This window comes from Salvelinus fontinalis, chromosome 2 (assembly GCF_029448725.1).
Source record: "Salvelinus fontinalis isolate EN_2023a chromosome 2, ASM2944872v1, whole genome shotgun sequence".
Lineage (NCBI taxonomy): Eukaryota > Metazoa > Chordata > Actinopteri > Salmoniformes > Salmonidae > Salvelinus > Salvelinus fontinalis.
In genome coordinates this window covers 7563111-7581566 of record NC_074666.1, presented here as the reverse complement: position 1 = coordinate 7581566, position 18456 = coordinate 7563111, and the positions used below count along the sequence as shown (strand labels likewise).

General features: G+C 44.1%; 1 protein-coding gene across 4 annotated transcripts in view; it reads left to right on the top strand.

Annotated features, from left to right (window-relative positions):
- The window catches only part of LOC129811012 (rab GTPase-activating protein 1-like), a 157220-nt gene that overhangs the window by 84866 nt on the left and 53898 nt on the right, over positions 1-18456 (top strand). For all 4 annotated transcript variants that reach the window (XM_055862108.1, XM_055862097.1, XM_055862116.1 and 1 more), the window contains one exon: positions 16997-17110. In XM_055862108.1, coding sequence (XP_055718083.1) covers positions 16997-17110 — 114 coding nt within the window. The remainder of the gene's footprint in view (positions 1-16996; positions 17111-18456) is intronic.

The following is an 18456-nucleotide window of genomic DNA, read 5'->3' as shown; positions in this document are numbered from 1 at the left end:
CATTAGTCTGTGGGATGGATAACCATTAGTCTGTGGGATGGATAACCATTAGTCTGTGAGATGGATAACCATTAGTCTGTGAGATGGATAACCATTAGTCTGTGGGATGGATAACCATTAGTCTGTGGGATGGATAACCATTAGTCTGTGGGATGGATAACCATTAGTCTGTGGGATGGATAACCATTAGTCTGTGGAATGGATAACCATTAGTCTGTGGGATTAACGGGGGATGACTAGAGCGGTGTTTGTGTGAAAAGGGCAGATCCCAAAGAATTATAACTGCGGGCCGGGTCTTTTTACAAAAGTGTCTGTAGGTAAGGGGTTCTTCTACATAGAAGATCATAGTAAATCCCAGGACATAGTGTCTATAATACTGTAAGGGGTTATTCTACATAGAAGATCATAGTAAATCCCAGGTCATAGTGTCTATAATACTGTACAGGGTTCTTCTACATAGAAGATCATAGTAAATCCCAGGACATAGTGTCTATAATACTGTAAGGGGTTCTTCTACATAGAAGATCATAGTAAATCCCAGGACATAGTGTCTATAATACTGTACAGGGTTCTTCTACATAGAAGATCATAGTAAATCCCAGGACATAGTGTCTATAATACTGTACAGGGTTCTTCTACATAGAAGATCATAGTAAATCCCAGGACATAGTGTCTATAATACTGTAAGGGGTTCTTCTACATAGAAGATCATAGTAAATCACAGGACATAGTGTCTATAATACTGTAAGGGGTTCTTCTACATAGAAGACCATAGTAAACCCCAGGTCGTAGTGTCTATAATACTGTAAGGGGTTATTCTACATAGAAGATCATAGTAAATCCCAGGACATAGTGTCTATAATACTGTAAGGGGTTCTTCTACATAGAAGATCATAGTAAATCCCAGGACATAGTGTCTATAATACTGTAAGGGGTTATTCTACATAGAAGATCATAGTAAATCCCAGGACAAAGTGTCTATAATACTGTAAGGGGTTCTTCTACATAGAAGATCATAGTAAATCCCAGGACATAGTGTCTATAATACTGTAAGGGGTTATTCTACATAGAAGATCCTAGTAAATCCCAGGACATAGTGTCTATAATACTGTACAGGGTTCTTCTACATAGAAGATCATAGTAAATCACAGGACATAGTGTCTATAATACTGTAAGGGGTTCTTCTACATAGAAGATCCTAGTAAATCCCAGGACATCGTGTCTATAATACTGTTATAAACTCACATAGTTGCTGTCACAAACTCTTAACTCCACACAGTTGTCACTGATTAGTTGAATATTAATTTCCCACTGAGCAATCAATTTCTGTACTTTCTGTTCTACTTGCAGCCCCGGTTGTCCTGAAAGGAAAATGGTCAAACACTTCATTGTGATGCTAAATACACTGCTCAAAAAAATAAAGGGAACACTTAAACAATACAATGTAACTCCAAGTCAATCACACTTCTGTGAAATCCAACTGTCCACTTAGGAAGCAACACTGATTGACAATAAATTTCACATGCTGTTGTGCAAATGGAATAGACAAAAGGTGGAAATTATAGGCAATTAGCAAGACACCCCCAATAAAGGAGTGGTTCTGCAGGTGGTGACCACAGACCACTTCTCAGTTCCTATGCTTCCTGGCTGATGTTTTGGTCACTTTTGAATGCTGGCGGTGCTTTCACTCTAGTGGTAGCATGAGACAGAGCCTACAACCCACACAAGTGGCTCAGGTAGTGCAGCTCATCCAGGATGGCACATCAATGCGAGCTGTGGCAAGAAGGTTTGCTGTGTCTGTCAGCGTAGTGTCCAGAGCATGGAGGCGCTACCAGGAGACAGGCCAGTACATCAGGAGACGTGGAGGAGGCCGTAGGAGGGCAACAACCCAGCAGCAGGACCGCTACCTCCGCCTTTGTGCAAGGAGGAGCACTACCAGCGCCCTGCAAAATGACCTCCAGCAGGCCACAAATGTGCATGTGTCAGCGTAGTGTTTACCAAATGTCTTATACCGATGTAATGCTTTTAAATCATGAGAGAGAGTAAACGGGGGCACATGCTGCCACACTTCAGGGAGAGAACTGGAATTGGTCTGTTGGTGACCAGACTGTTGGTCAGCCGCTATGGTCTTGGTAGCTAGTGCTGGATGGTCCCTGTCTCTGTGCTGAGCCAGTCAGACAGTGGCTGTGTCTGCTACTGTGACTGTGTGGATGCCACTAACTGTGACTGTGTGTGGATGCCACTAACTGTGACTGTGTGTGGATGCCACTAACTGTGACTGTGTGTGGATGCCACTAACTGTGACTGTCTGTGGATGCCACTAACTGTGCCTGTGTGTGGATGCCACTAACTGTGACTGTGTGTGGAGGCCACTAACTGTGACTGTGTGTGGATGCCACTAACTGTGACTGTGTGTGGATGCCACTAACTGTGCCTGTGTGTGGATGCCACTAACTGTGACTGTGTGTGGATGCCACTAACTGTGACTGTGTGTGGATGCCACTAACTGTGACTGTGTGTGGATGCCACTAACTGTGCCTGTGTGTGGATGCCACTAACTGTGACTGTGTGTGGATGCCACTAACTGTGACTGTGTGTGGATGCCACTAACTGTGACTGTGTGTGGATGCCACTAACTGTGACTGTGTGTGGATGCCACTAACTGTGACTGTGTGAAAAGTATAGTTGCATTATTTAGAGTGTTCTGTTCCAGATAAACATCAATAATGGAAACCAGGGTAATTAATTTTTGAAAAGAGGGTTTGCTAGCATTTTCGTGTGTGTGTGTGTGTGATTTCATCTCAGTATTTTTCCTCATAGCTTGTTCTCCATCTTCTTTTTAAGTAGGGAGACAGTTTGTTTTCAGCACTTTTATTTCCATGACTGATCAAACTCATTTTCTCATGGCTCTCTCTGGTCCCTCTGCAGATGAAATATGTTTTGAACATGGAATCGCAATATAATCGCAGTATAGAATCGCAATACATAGAGAATCGTAATACATATCATATCCAAAGTATCGTGATAATATAGTATCGTAAGGTCCCAGCCTTACTCTCACGCTTGGTCACCCTGGGATACAGATGCAGGTTAGTGGCGTTGATATCTGGCAGTCTGGACCAGCTACATAGGCTTACTGTACACAGCCTTCAGATTACAGGCCTGCCTTAAGAGTAGAGCAAAACAACTGGCTAGGTACTGCTCTGTTTCAGCTGTTATGGGCAGCCTAGCTGTGTGGAGCAGAAGGTACTGCTCTGTTTCAGCTGGTCTGGGCAGCCTAGCTGTGTGGAGGAGATGGTACTGCTCTGTTTCAGCTGTTATGGGCAGCCTAGTTGTGTGGAGGAGAAGGTACTGCTCTGTTTCAGTTGTTATGGGCAGCCTAGTTATGTGGAGGAGAAGGTACTGCTCTGTTTCAGCTGGTCTGGGCAGCCTAGCTGTGTGGAGCAGAAGGTACTGCTCTGTTTCAGCTGGTCTGGGCAGCCTAGCTGTGTGGAGGAGAAGGTACTGCTCTGTTTCAGCTGTTATGGGCAGCCTAGCTGTGTGGAGGAGAAGGTACTGCTCTGTTTCAGCTGTTATGGGCAGCCTAGCTGTGTGGAGGAGAAGGTACTGCTCTGTTTCAGCTGGTCTGGGCAGCCTAGCTGTGTGGAGGAGAAGGTACTGCTCTGTTTCAGCTGTTATGGGCAGCCTAGCTGTGTGGAGGAGGTGATACTGCTCTGTTTCAGCTGTTATTGGCAGCCTAGGTGTGTGGAGGAGAAGGTACTGCTCTGTTTCAGCTGTTATGGGCAGCCTAGGTGTGTGGACGAGAAGGTGCTTTTTGTTTCCTTATGTGTCCTTACATCAACGACCTTTGAAATGTTTGAATCCTTTATGATGTAATGTGATTTGTGGATTCTAATAAAGTATTTAAAGTGTTACAGTGTGTATGTACTGTGTGAGCACTCTTGTGTGTGTCCTATAATCACAGGTATTCTATTCTGGTGGTGCCCTGTCAGAACGGGGATCCCAGTGGACTAACGTGTCACTACCTCCATTCTCTTGTGATTTTATCACAGACTTGTATTACATGTGTTACTGTAACGTGAGAACAATAATCTAGAGCTAGACTGGTAACCAGAGTTGAGCTGACCAGATGGGATGTATTCCACACCACTGTCATCTGAGTGTTGTTTTAAGAAGAGCGGGAGGAGAGGTAAGGAGGCTATAGAGTATTAGAAAAGAATGAAAGAGACAGAGGAAGTGTGGGAATCAATCCCTTTCATCGCTGAGTGTTATTTTAAGAAGACGTTGAGGAAGGAGAGGTAAGGAAGCCATGTATTAACAAGTGAATGATGTAATAACTTAAGGAAACAGACAGAGATGCAGGTAGATTTAAAGTGTGTGAGAGAGAAGGAGAGAAAGAGGAAGCATGTGAGGAAGGCGAGGTGACCTGACCACTGGGACATTCAAATTGCATGATGACCTTAATTCACCCTATACTGCACCTCACTCAGTGCTGAGGCAGGCATGGGGGTTCTTCCCTACCCAGACCTCCCGCTGGTACTGCTGTTATGTTGTCTCCAGCAGTGGAAGGGGAGGCTGCTGACAGTCTAGGCTATGACTATGCAGAGGGCTTGTCATAATGCATCGTGGAGACTTCTTAGGATATCAGGGTTTTTCTGTATCAAAAAGGGTCTTAGGTGGTGGCCATGGCATGAGGGCGTGGCAATGGACAATTCCGTCTGAATTATTAAGCCAGTTTTCGTCAATTCTACACATTTTGACATGCATCTGAGAGAACATGTTGCAGTTTTAAAGCAAATTTACTCAAATTCTATGCATTTTTCCATGGCTATTGTTGTGTTTTTTTTGCTCAAACATAAATACAAAATCAATATCCATCCCGAAAATGTATTTTGGACTTTGATACAATATTTGGACATCGGGTCAACATTGACTCAACATCCCATAAACCCAAACAATGTTAATTAATTATAGACATGTCTGTGTTGTGAAAATCTGCCTTGCCTACTACTTAAACTGGGTACTAATCGTACTACTATATATCACATACTATTTAGTAAACAGTATCTGGTATGCCACTGCCGAAACGTATTACTTTTAGTGCGTTGAAGTAAACTGTGAACTCGGAAACAAAACGAGATCAGACTACAAAAATCGTGACGTCGATGATCTTCATGTCAGAGAAGTCGGAGCTTTAAGATGGTGTCTTTGTTTCTGACTTGTAATTCCAAGTTGGATGACCGTTCAAAAGGATTTTTGCCCAATCGGAGCGCGTTTTTCCCCCAGTTGTCTTGAACGCACCATCATTTACGGCTTCACAAATGAACCAGAAAGGATCGTCTGTAGCACTACCCAGTGACCTTTCACTACACAGGAGGGAAGTTGTTTTGGGCTACAGTTAACTAAGTAGCTACCATTTATTTGGAACGACGTAAACTTGAGTGTACCGTATGCCTACACATGTATCTCAACTGAAGAGTCACATGAAGCTTGAGAGGAATGGGAGGTACAGTAGAGGAATGCAGTGCTGAGGCAGAGGGCTCGTAATGAGGGCGACTGGCTACTACTCTGAACTGTGTGTGATGAGCTTTCTGGCGCCCAGAGCATCACCCAAGTGGGTTCCACACATTGTGAAGGAGAAGTCCAGTTGCTACACGACTCAGGCTGGTTCCCAGAGCAGCTCTCTAAAATATCGTCAGACTCCATCTTCATCAACCATCGCCCTGACCACCTTCCTTTGGTCAACCCATGAACTCTCCTTCTTTGGAGGATGTATTTGGCCTCTATTGGTTGACCTACTGTAGTCAAGTATAGCTGGGCTACTCATGGTAATATATTGCTTGTTGTTTTTTTGCTTTTGATGCGCTTTGAGATCGTTATGAAAAGCATTATAGAAATGTAATCAATTATTATTATATCGAAGATGGTTTATTTAGTTTAGTAGAGCGAAAAGCTCTGACTAAGGCCAGGATGCCGACACGTGAGCTTCAATAGAAAATGGATACTAGCAATAGCAGTGTCGGGGTAAATTATTTTCAATCAATCAATCAATCAATTTTATTTTATATAGCCCTTCGTACATCAGATAATATCTTGAAGTGCTGTACAGAAACCCAGCCTAAAACCCCAAACAGCTAGAATGCAGGTGTAGAAGCAGATTTTCTTTCAAGTTAGCTAGTTGTTAACATGCACCTTCAACAATATAACTCAGATGTGCGAGTGCAATTTTTAATCATGAAATGTTGAAAGTACAAGGAAAGGAAAGGGGGATACCTTGTCAATTGTACAACTGAATGCCTTCCAATGAAATGTGACTTCCGCATTTAACCCAACCCTTCTGAATCAGAGAGGTGCGGGGGGGGGGGGGGGGGGGGGGGTCTGCCTTAATCGACATCCACGTCATCGGCGCTTGGGGAACAGTGGGTTAACTGCCTTGCTCAGGGGCAGAACGACAGATTTTTACCTTGTCAGCTCGGGGAGTCTATCAGCAACCGTTCGGTTACTAGTCCAACGCTCTAAAAAACACACCAACACTAGATATCGTTTTGTTACAAACAAGAAACAGTTTAAAATGAAAAAACACAACTCCACTTTGGACACCAACAATAGTACAAAATGAATAAATGAATAGCTATAAATAAAATACATACAGAATACTTAAAACTACTTCTTAATCATGGCCTGTAAAATTACCATAAGGCATGCCTCCATGGCAGTCACCTCCTCCCGCTCCTTCCAGCCTCCACATCTGGACCCTTCTGGGAGGGAGAGGAGCCTATAGTTGCACCTTGGGAGGATGAGTAGATGATGACCGGTGGGATGATGCAATGGCAGCCCCACAGCGCCTCATCCATCACAACATACCACTTCCAGGATGCAGCTGTGGCCTCCCCTCCCTCCGTGCTGACTCCGGTGGGTGGAGCTTTCAACTCCTAAAAAATATGGAAAAGCATAGCGTTCAGCATCAATCATACTTCATGTAAATCCCTGTAACACGTATTATTTCAACTGCAGTACATTTCTCTGGAATACTCGCAACATTTCTAACATGTACAGTATATTTGGCCATTTTCACTTAGGGGTCTACTCACTTTTGTTGCCAGCGGTTTAGACATTAATGGCTGTGTTGAGTTATTTTGAGGGGACAGCAAATTTACACTGTTATACAAGCTGTACACGCACTACTTTACATTGTAGCAAAGTGTCATTTCTTCAGTGTTGTCACATGAAAAGATATACTCAAATATTTGCAAAAATGTGAGTGGTGTACTCACTTTTGTGATATACTGTATATCTTCACACTTACATGAATGTGCCATTGAAGCAAAGGAAATAGATGGGAAAGGGTTGTTGCTCTCAGAGAAAAAGGATAACTTTATTAGCTAAGTACAGCACAGCAATAAATGTCAAGATAACATACAGTAGCGTATCATGTATTTTTGCTTAAGGTTCCACCACTTTTTTTCACCCATGCAGGTGACAGCTGTCCCTCCAGCTCTCACTCCGTTACGTAGATCCTAAGAAGACTTAACCAATAAATAAGCGAAGTAGAGTTGTGTGAACTTGTGTAGATTGCTAGACTGCCACATGCTTTATCAAATTGAAGTTCCAAGTTGAAACAGTAATGAGTGCAGCTTACCATTACTTTCACCATAACAGGTTATGTGGAATGAAACTAGACCCGTTCAGGTAGAAACTAATATAGACCCGTTCAGGTAGAAACTAATATAGACCCGTTCAGGTAGAAACTAATATAGACCCGTTCAGGCAGAAACTAATATAGACCCGTTCAGGCAGAAACTAATATAGACCCGTTCAGGTAGAAACTAATATAGACCCGTTCAGGTAGAAACTAATATAGACCCGTTCAGGTAGAAACTAATATAGACCCGTTCAGGTAGAAACTAATATAGACCCGTTCAGGTAGAAACTAATATAGACCCGTTCAGGATGTAACCGTTCAGGCAGAAACTAATATAGACCCGTTCAGGTAGAAACTAATATAGACCCGTTCATTCTGTAACCGTTCAGGTAGAAACTAATATAGACCCGTTCAGGCAGAAACTAATACAGACCCGTTCAGGCAGAAACTAATACAGACCCGTTCAGGCAGAAACTAATACAGACCCGTTCAGGCAGAAACTAATATAGACCTGTTCAGGCAGAAACTAATACAGACCCGTTCAGGCAGATACTAATATAGCATAGCATCAACACAGAATAAACTGAGGTGAAAAATGGAAGAAAAGTGAAGTGTTGGGACCAGGAATGTGGACAATAGGAATGTAGGCTACTGCGTTACTAACGTTATAGCTATTGCATAGTGCAGGCAACAGAGAGCTAGCTATGGCCACATTACTTACTCAAAACCTTATGTTGGCGCCATTTCTCCTGCCAGTGAACAGGTGTTCACGAGTTGTTCGCCACTGAATTAAATGCCTGCTATTGTCATCAGACCCTGCAACAGTTTGAACAAAAGCCTTGTTATTTACAACAAGTAGCTAGCTAGCTAATTAGGCTAAAGTTAAATATGAAGTGGTCGCTCAATAGCATGTAACTAACGTTACTGTTCGAACAGTTAGAACTTCTACTCCTACTAGCTAGCTAAAGGCACAACAGGCTGCAAATCTGTTTTCAAATCTGTACGATGAAACAGTCGCGATCCTTTTAAAGAGAACAAAAATGACTTACATTTTAACACCACCACAGAAGCTTCTCTATTTGCCATCTTCCAAGTTGTTTTGTTATTTACTTGAAGATATCTAGCTATCAACACTCGCAGCTCCCCTCTTCCAATGCGAAATTTCCAAAAAGTGTGCTGCAAATTATACTAGGTAAAAAGCTGAAATTAGTATAAAATCCTGACATTTAAAACATACTAGATTTTTGAAAATTCACATTCTATATTCTAACTACTTAAGCAATACTAAGATATTGATTTCGGTAGCGCAACCCCATATCTAATTGATCAGCTGATTATCAGCTGTTGTCAAAGCCAAAATTAGTATGACATCCGGGCATTTAACGTATACTTGATTTATTGCATACTCAAACGGCCTACTATTTAGGATGTAAGTATGAGTATTCGGACACTGCCATTGTTCAAATTAGTTTCATCTGCTGACCACACACACTGTTTAATATTACTCATGTGAGCAGTGTGTAGTAGTTTACATGAGTACCATTGAGTACATTCCTTGGTAAAATGCAGCTGTTTTTATTTCAATATCAAATCATTTCTGGGTAACAATTAAGTACCTTACTGTGCTTTGTTTTCAATTAAAATGGTCAAAAATAAACAAAAATAGCTTCTCAGCGAAGAGCAATTTCTCAAGCTAGGACTTTTCTGGGAGTGGTCTGAGTTGGGAGGGGAAAACTGAAACCTTGCTGTTATTGGCAGAGAGGTTTGGAACTCTCTTTCCTAGCCAACCAAAACAGGCTGAAATGTCAGGTGTTCTTTTCAAACAGCTCTTACACTAAAAGGGCATTATCATTTTCACAATTTCACAGTATCATTACAATCTCATAGTGTGGAAATATACAGTATATAAAACACAGGAAAATCATGTTTTTGACTCCACTGGGCCTTTTAATAGTTGTATATTTCTTGGTTAATATGCATCACCACCTCTCGTTCTTTCTTTCCTCGTCTCTCTCTCTTTATCTGTCTCTATCTCGCTCCCTAAGGGAAGTTTGCAGACCATGTGATTATAGAGGCTGAGTTCTCAAACAGAAAGCTTTGAGGGAGCAGAAATGATACACACACCCTCCAGCGATGGGACTGTTGGCAATAAAATGCTTGATAAGTGCATCATAAGCATGCTTTTAAAGAGCTCTTTGTTCTGCTGGTTTTAAAAATGTCAAATCCTCCTGTGACTCTGGTCCCATACAGGGTACAGAGGTTGGTAATAGCTCTCTCTCTCTCTCTCTCTCTCTCTCTCTCTCTCTCTCTCTCTCTCTCTCTCTCTCTCTCTCTCTCTCTCTCTCTCTCTCTCTCTCTCTCACTCACTCACTCACTCACTCACTCACTCACTCACTCACTCACTCACTCACTCACTCACTCACTCACTCACTCACTCACTCACTCACTCACTCACTCACTCACACAGAGAGCGAGAGAGTCTTGCACAATTAACCTTGTGGGTTGCACAATTAACCTTGTGGGTTGCACAATTAACCTTGACAGTCCCATTCAAAATCCTATTAACCCTAACCTGTACTCTTACCCTAATGCTAACCCTTACCTTAACCCAAAAACCTAACCATAACCCTAAAACTAACCCTAGCTCTTCACCCTAAAACTAACCCCTAGCTCCTAACCCTAAAACTAACCCTAGCTCCTAACCCTAACCTTTAATGTAATTCTAACCCAAACACTAATTCTAACCGTAACCCTAAACCCCCTAGAAATAGCATTTGACCTTGTGGGGACCAACAAAATGTCCCCAGTTGATCCAATTTTTGTTTGTTTACTATTCTTGTGCGGACTTCTGGTCCCCAGATGAATAGTTAAACATGTCCACACACCACACACCACACACACACACAGACAACCCCCCAGAGGCGTACCACAGGTCATTAGCATGGTTCAGCCACCGTGTTTCATTGTGATTTTAATAAGGCTGTTAGTGGTGAGCAGCTCCATGCTCACTGCCATGTTTATTTACTCAGTAATGAGTACTGGTTGATGAACCTGTAATGGATACCATGGTAGATGTACAGTATTAATGAGTAGCATGGATGGATGTATGTGACTGTGTCTCTCTGCCTTCATATGACCTTGTGTAACATTAGAGCCTCTTTCAGTGTACTGTATAATGAGAAGTCAGGTTTGGCTGTGTAACAGTCACATGTATTTCTCCAGACTTCATACGTGGCTGAGCTCACAGAAAAGCTAATAAGCGTGTTCTCATAAACTTGAGCATGCGACTTAGTTCCAATCGCAACTCGCCGTAGTTACGTCAGTCGCCGTGGTTACGTCAGTCGCCGTGGTTACGTCACTCGCCGTGGTTACGTCAATCGCCGTGGTTATGTGGCCCTGTTGTCATGTGATGCCGTCAGAATGACCAGTGGTTTCTCATTGTCGGATGCGGTTAGTTCCTCTGGGGTGTCTGTTATATAGCCATGTTAAAAGAAAAGATACCCACACACCGTTGGAGGCTCACTCTGTTTTATTGTGCCTTTCCAGCCAAAGATCTTCTCCTGGGGTCAACATTTTGGTCCCATGTCAATGTACTGTACACTACGTTAGCATTTTTAAACTAGCCGTAACATGCCATTCAGCAGACACTTTTATTCAACAAGACTTACAGTAGTACAGAGTGTATACATTTTTACATGTAACAATTGAACCCACACGACCCTAGTGTTGCTAGCACCACACTCTTACCAACTGAGCCACACAGGACCACAGCTGTGGGGGGTAACTGGGCCAGGATAAGCCCCTGCTGTCATAGTGACCTTATGTTCCTGAGTCTGCTTTTACACCACGGGACGGCCAGTTGTGACATTTGAGAAGTTTTTGTTTTGTTTGTTTTGGTCAAGTGACAGAGAGAGACATGGAGAGAGACAGACAGACAGACAGACAGAGAGACAGACAGACAGAAAGAAAGAGAGAGAGAGAGACAGAAAGAGAGAGAGAGAGACAGACAGAAAGAGAGAGAGACAGACAGAGAGAGCGAGAGACAGACAGAGAGAGCGAGAGACAGACAGAGAGAGCGAGAGACAGACAGAGAGAGCGAGAGACAGACAGAGAGAGTGAGAGACAGACAGAGAGAGCGAGAGACAGACAGAGAGAGCGAGAGAGAGAGAGAGACAGAGAGAGACATACAGAGAGAGAGACAGAGAGAGACATACAGAGCGAGAGACAGAGAGAGACAGGCTGGGTTACGTCAGAAATCCCTATAATTGGTTGATAGAGCAGAGGTAGCAGTTCCAGTATAGTGCAGAATAGCACAGTACACACCCCTCCAACCCTCCAGTCATCCCCCTCTCTTCTCATCCTCTACTTGGAGGACAAGGGGTATGGAAAAGTTGATTCTTCTGCACCAATGAGGATGGTTCCGTGCCAATGTTTTGTTTTGAAGCTCTTGTCACTGTACAGAAGCTGAGACCTCTTTGTCTCTCATGTCAATGAACTCTGTAATGACGGGTCTTACTTTAGACAAAGAGCTCTGGCTTCTTTTTGGACATTTTCCAGGTCATCCTGGGGTGTTGTACAGACACCAACCAGCACCAGAGGTTACTGAACAGGGATGCATCCACACAGAGCAGTAGGAGAGAAGCCTGGGTCTCCATCTGGATCTATGTGGCTGGAGACAGACCCTGGCACTGGGCCCAGCCCTGCTCCCTGGCTGTCTAAGACACTGTGTCTCAGCCCCTTTCTCAGCTGAGCCAGCCTCAGCCCCTGCCTGTCAGATGTGTTGTGTGTACACATCTCAGACATGCTGCATTCTGGGTGCCTTCCCTCTCTCCAATCCCCCTTGTCTCCCCCTCTCTCCTCTCCCAGAGAGTCAGACAAACAAACAGAGAGGCTGCATCCAGCCTCAACAGACAGGGGGAACACTCTGTACCATGCTCTGACAGTCTGGCTGACTGGAAGAGACATCCTCTTACTGGCTGACTGACTGGCTGATTGGCTGACTGACTGGCTGATTGGCTGACTGGGGAGACATCCTCTGACTGACTGACTGACTGGGAGGGACATGATCTGACTGACTGACTGGCTGGCTGACTGGGGGGACATCCTCTGACTGGCTGACTGGGAGGGAAATGATCTGACTGACTGTCTGACTGACTGGCTGACTGACTGACAGACTGGGGAGACATCCTCTGACTGACTGACTGACTGACTGACTGACTGACTGACTGACTGACTGACTGACTGGGAGGGACATGATCTGACTGACTGGCTGACTGACTGGACGGGACATCCTCTGACTGACTGACTGACTGGGAGGGACATGATCTGACTGACTGACTGACTGGGAGAGACATCCTCTGACTGGCTGACTGGGAGGGACATCGTCTGACAGTCTGGCTGACTGATTGGCTGACTGACTGGCTGGCTGACTGGGGAGACATCCTCTGACTGGCTGACTGATTGGCTGACTGACTGGCTGGCTGACTGGGGGGACATCCTCTGACTGGCTGACTGTGAGGGAAATGATCTGACTGACTGGCTGACTGACTGACTGACTGGGGAGACATCCTCTGACTGACTGACTGACTGACTGACTGGGAGGGACATGATCTGACTGACTGGACGGGACATCCTCTGACTGACTGACTGGGAGGGACATGATCTGACTGACTGACTGACTGGGAGAGACATCCTCTGACTGGCTGACTGGGAGGGACATCCTCTGACAGTCTGGCTGACTGATTGGCTGACTGACTGGCTGGCTGACTGGTGAGCCATCCTCTGACTGGCTGACTGATTGGCTGACTGACTGGGGAGACATCCTCTGACTGACTGACTGGGAGGGACATGATCTGACTGGCTGACTTGGAGAGACATGATCTGACTGGCTGACTGGGAGGGACATGATCTGACTGAGTGACTGGGAGGGACATGATCTGACTGGCTGACTTGGAGAGACATGATCTGACTGGCTGACTGGGAGGGACATGATCTGACTGAGTGACTGGGAGGGACATGATCTGACTGGCTGAATGGGAGGGATCTGACTGACTGACTGACTGAAAGGGACATCCTCTGACTGACTGACTGGAAGGGACATCCTCTGACTGACTGACTGGAAGGGACATCCTCTGACTGACTGACTGCCTGGAAGGGACATAATCTGACTGACTGACTGGCTGACTGGGAGGGACATCCTCTGACTGACTGGCTGACTGGGAGGGACATGATCTGACTGGGAGGGACATGATCTGACTGGGAGGGACATGATCTGACTGGGAGGGACATGATCTGACTGGGAGGGACATGATCTGACTGACTGACTGGGAGGGACATGATCTGACTGACTGACTGGGAGGGACATGATCTGACTGACTGACTGGCTGACTGGGAGGGACATGATCTGACTGACTGACTGACTGACTGGGAGGGACATGCTCTTGGGCACCAATGATCTGACTCACTGTCTCAGTAGCTCTGGGGAGAGGAATTTACAATAGAACACTGGCCCCTGGTGGAGCCAGAGCGGAATGGTGTGGTGGTGTTGACTGGTGTGAGTGAATTTGTACTGTTTGCTTTCGCACTCGTCAGCCTGTTGGATTCCTCAGGTTTTAACTTAACTTCATGTACAGTAGCAGTGGTTAATTGGGGACGTTCTAACTCTAGAAGAACAGACAATCTCAATGGAAATAACTATATGGACCATTGACTGTTTCCTGTCTCTCTTTCTCTGTCTTTCTCTCTGTTTCCTGTCTCTCTCTCTTTCTCTGTCTTTCTCCCTGTTTCCTGTCTCTCTCTCTTTCTCTCTGTTTCCTGTCTCTCTCTCTCTTTCTCTGTCTTTCTCTCTGTTTCCTGTCTCTCTCTCTCTTTCTCTGTCTTTCTCTCTGTTTCCTGTCTCTCTTTCTCTGTCTTTCTCTCTGTTTCCTGTCTCTCTCTCTCTTTCTCTGTCTTTCTCTCTGTTTCCTGTCTCTCTCTCTCTTTCTCTGTCTTTCTCTCTGTTTCCTGTCTCTCTCTCTCTTTCTCTGTCTTTCTCTCTGTTTCCTGTCTCTCTTTCTCTCTGTTTCCTGTCTCTCTCTCTTTCTCTGTCTTTCTCTCTGTTTCCTGTCCCTCTCTCTTTCTCTGTCTTTCTCTCCGTTTCCTTTCTCTCTCTCTCTTTCTCTGTCTTTCTCTCTGTTTCATGTCTCTCTCTCTCTTTCTCTGTCTTTCTCTCTGTTTCCTGTCTCTCTCTCTCTTTCTCTGTCTTTCTCTCTGTTTCCTGTCTCTCTCTCTTTCTCTCTGTTTCCTGTCGCTCTCTCTTTCTCTGTCTTTCTCTCTGTTTCCTGTCCCTGTCTCTTTCTCTGTCTTTCTCTCTGTTTCCTGTCTCTCTCTCTCTTTCTCTGTCTTTCTCTCTGTTTCCTGTCTCTCTCTCTCTCTTTCTCTCTGTTTCCTGTCTCTCTCTCTCTCTTTCTCTGTCTTTCTCTTTGTTTCCTGTCTCTCTCTCTTTCTCTCTGTTTCCTGTCTCTCTCTCTTTCTCTGTCTTTCTCTCTGTTTCCTGTCTCTCTCTCTCTTTCTCTGTCTTTCTCTCTGTTTCCTGTCTCTCTCTTTCTCTGTCTTTCTCTGTTTCCTGTCTCTCTCTTTCTCTGTCTTTCTCTCTGTTTCCTGTCTCTCTCTCTTTCTCTCTGTTTCCTGTCTCTCTCTCTTTCTCTGTCTTTCTCTCTGTTTCCTGTCTCTCTCTCTGTCTCTCTCTCTGTCTCTCTCTCTGTCTCTTTCTCTCTCTCTGTCTCTCTCTCTGTTTCCTGTCTCTCTCTCTTTCTCTGTCTTTCTCTCTGTTTCCTGTCTCTCTTTCTCTGTCTTTCTCTCTGTTTCCTGTCTCTCTCTCTTTCTCTGTCTTTCTCTCTGTTTCCTGTCTCTCTCTGTCTCTCTCTCTCTCTGTCTCTCTTTCTCTTTCTCTCTCTCTGTCTCTCTCTCTGTTTCCTGTCTCTCTCTCTTTCTCTGTCTTTCTCTCTGTTTCCTGTCTCTCTCTCTTTCTCTGTCTTTCTCTCTGTTTCCTGTCTCTCTCTCTTTCTCTGTCTTTCTCTCTGTTTCCTGTCTCTCTCTCTTTCTCTCTCTCCGTCTCTCTCTCTGTCTCTTTCTCTCTCTGTCTCTCTCTCTCTTTCCTGTCTCTCTGTCTATGTCTCTCTCTGTCTCTGTCTCTCTCTCTGCTCTCTCTGTTTCCTGTCTCTCTCTCTTTCTCTCTCTGTCTCTCTCTCTGTCTCTTTCTCTCTCTCTCTGTTTCATGTCTCTCTGTTTCCTGTGTCTCTGTCTCTCTTTGTCTCTGTCTCTGTCTCTCTGCTCTCTCTCTCTGTTTCCTGTCTCTCTGTCTCTCTCTCTGTCTCGTTCTCTCTCTCTTTCTCTGTCTCTTTCTCTCTCTTTCTCTCTGTTTTCTGTCTCTCTCTGTCTCTTTCTCTCTCTGTCTCTGTCTCTCTCTCTCTCTCTCTCTGCTCTCTCTTTCTCTGCTCTCTCTCTGTCTCTCTGTCAATTCAATTCAAGGGGCTTTATTAGCATGGGAAACATATGTTTACATTGCCAAAGCAAGTGGAGTAGATAATATACCAAAGTGAAATAAACAATAAAAATGAACAGTAAACATTACACTCACAGAAGTTCCAAAAGAACAAAGACATTTTGAATGTCATATTATGTATATATACAGTGTTGTAACGATGTACAAATGGTTAAAGTACAAAAGGGAAAATAAATAAACATAAATATAGGTTGTATTTACTGGTTGTATTTACTGGTGTTTTTGATTCACTGGTTGACCTTTTCTTGTGGCAACAGGTTACACATCTTGCTGCTGTGCTGGAACACTGGTATTTCACCCAGTAGATATGGGAGTTTATCAAAATCGGGTTTGTTTTCTAGTTCTTTGTGGATCTGTGTAATCTGAGGGAAATATGTGTCTCTAATAAGGTCATACATTGGGCAGGAGGTTAGGAAGTGCAGCTCAGTTTCCACCACATTTTGTGGGCAGTGTGCACATAGCCTGTCTTCTCTTGAGAGCCATGTCTGCCTACGGTGGCCTTTCTCAATAGCAAGGCTATGTTCACAGACTCTGTACATAGTCAAAGCTTTCCTTACGTTTGGGTCAGTCACAGTGGTCAGGTTTTCTGCTACTGTGTACTCTCTGTTTAGGGCCAAATAGCATTCTAGTTTGCTCTGTTTTTTTGTTAATTCTTTCCAATGTGTCAAGTAATTATCTTTTTGTTTTCTCATGATTTGGTTGGGTCTAATTGTGTTTCTTTCTCTCTCGCTCTCTCTCTCTTGCTCTCTCTCGCTCTCTCTTTCTCGCTCTCGCTCTCTCTCTCTCTGTGTTCTTTTCTCAATGGCTCTCAGGAGTCTCCCCAGGACAGTGCCATCACCAGAGACATTAACAGGACTTTCCCAGCTCACGACTACTTCAAGGACACTGGAGGAGACGGGCAAGACTCACTCTACAAGATCTGCAAGGTGTAGTAGTAGTAGTAGTATTACATAGTAGTAGTAGTATGCCCCGCCCCCCCGGGGAATCATAAAACCTTTACATTACTAGGAGGGAGGACTCCACAACTGCTCAAAGATTGGTTGGAATAAGAAGAACTGGAGCCCAAAACCTGGATCTACGTTACAGCAAAGCTTGGCTGAGTAGTGAGCACTTCACCGTTGAGTCTAGAGGTCGACCGATTAATCGGCACGGCCGATTAATTAGGGCCGATTTCAAGTTTTCATTACAATCGGTAATCGTCATTTTTGGACGCCGATTACATTGCACTCCACGAGGAGACTGCGTGGCAGGCTGACCACCTGTTATGTGAGGGCAGCAAGGAGCCACGGTAAGGTGCTAGTGTTGGCTTCTTATTTTTCAGAGTAAGTAACTCACGGACACTAGAGAAGCTTTAACCAAGTTTAATTCTTCCCAAAGGTTCTGTACAGCTGTAATCAGACAACCCAACATTTCTCCCATCACAGATATATATATATATCCCACTCAAGACACTCCTCCTTCTCTCCAATCCTTACATCTTATGGTTCAACAGGAAAAGAGTAACAGGACACTAAACCCTTATCACTCCCTTCAGGGGATCTGACTTCACCACCTGACCTCAACCCCTCCCTCACCTAATCCACAGATGTCCATCTGTCTCCCCTGTATCAACACATTGCTCTCCTCCCATCCACCCAACACATTCCAAATGATTCCATAATTATGACATAACATTGAAGGTTGTGCAATGTAACAGCAATATTTACACGTATGGATGCCACCCTTTCGATAAAATACGGAACGGTTCCTTATTTTACTGAAAGAATAAACGTTTTGTTTTTGAAATGATAGTTTCCGGATTTGACCATATTCATTTTTTATTTTATTTTTTATTTCACCTTTTATTTAACCAGGTTGGCCAATTACGAACAAGTTCTCATTTACAACTGCGACCTGGTCAAGATAAAGCAAAGCACAGATACAAAGCACAGATACAAACAACACAGAGTTACACATGGAATAAACAAACGTACAGTCAATAACACAATAGATAACATCTATATACAGTGTGTGCAAATGAGGTAAGATTAGGGAGGTAAGGCAATAAATAGGCCATAGTGGCGAAATAATTACAATTTAGCAATTAAACACTGGGGTGATAGATGTGCAGAAGATGAATGTGCAAGTAGAGATGCTGGGGTGCAAAGGAGCAAAAAAAAAAAAACAATATGGGGATGAGGTAGTTGAATGGGTTATTTACAGATGGGTTATGTACAGGTGCAATGATCTGTGAGCTGCTCTGACAGCTGATGCTTAAAGTTAGTGAGGGAGA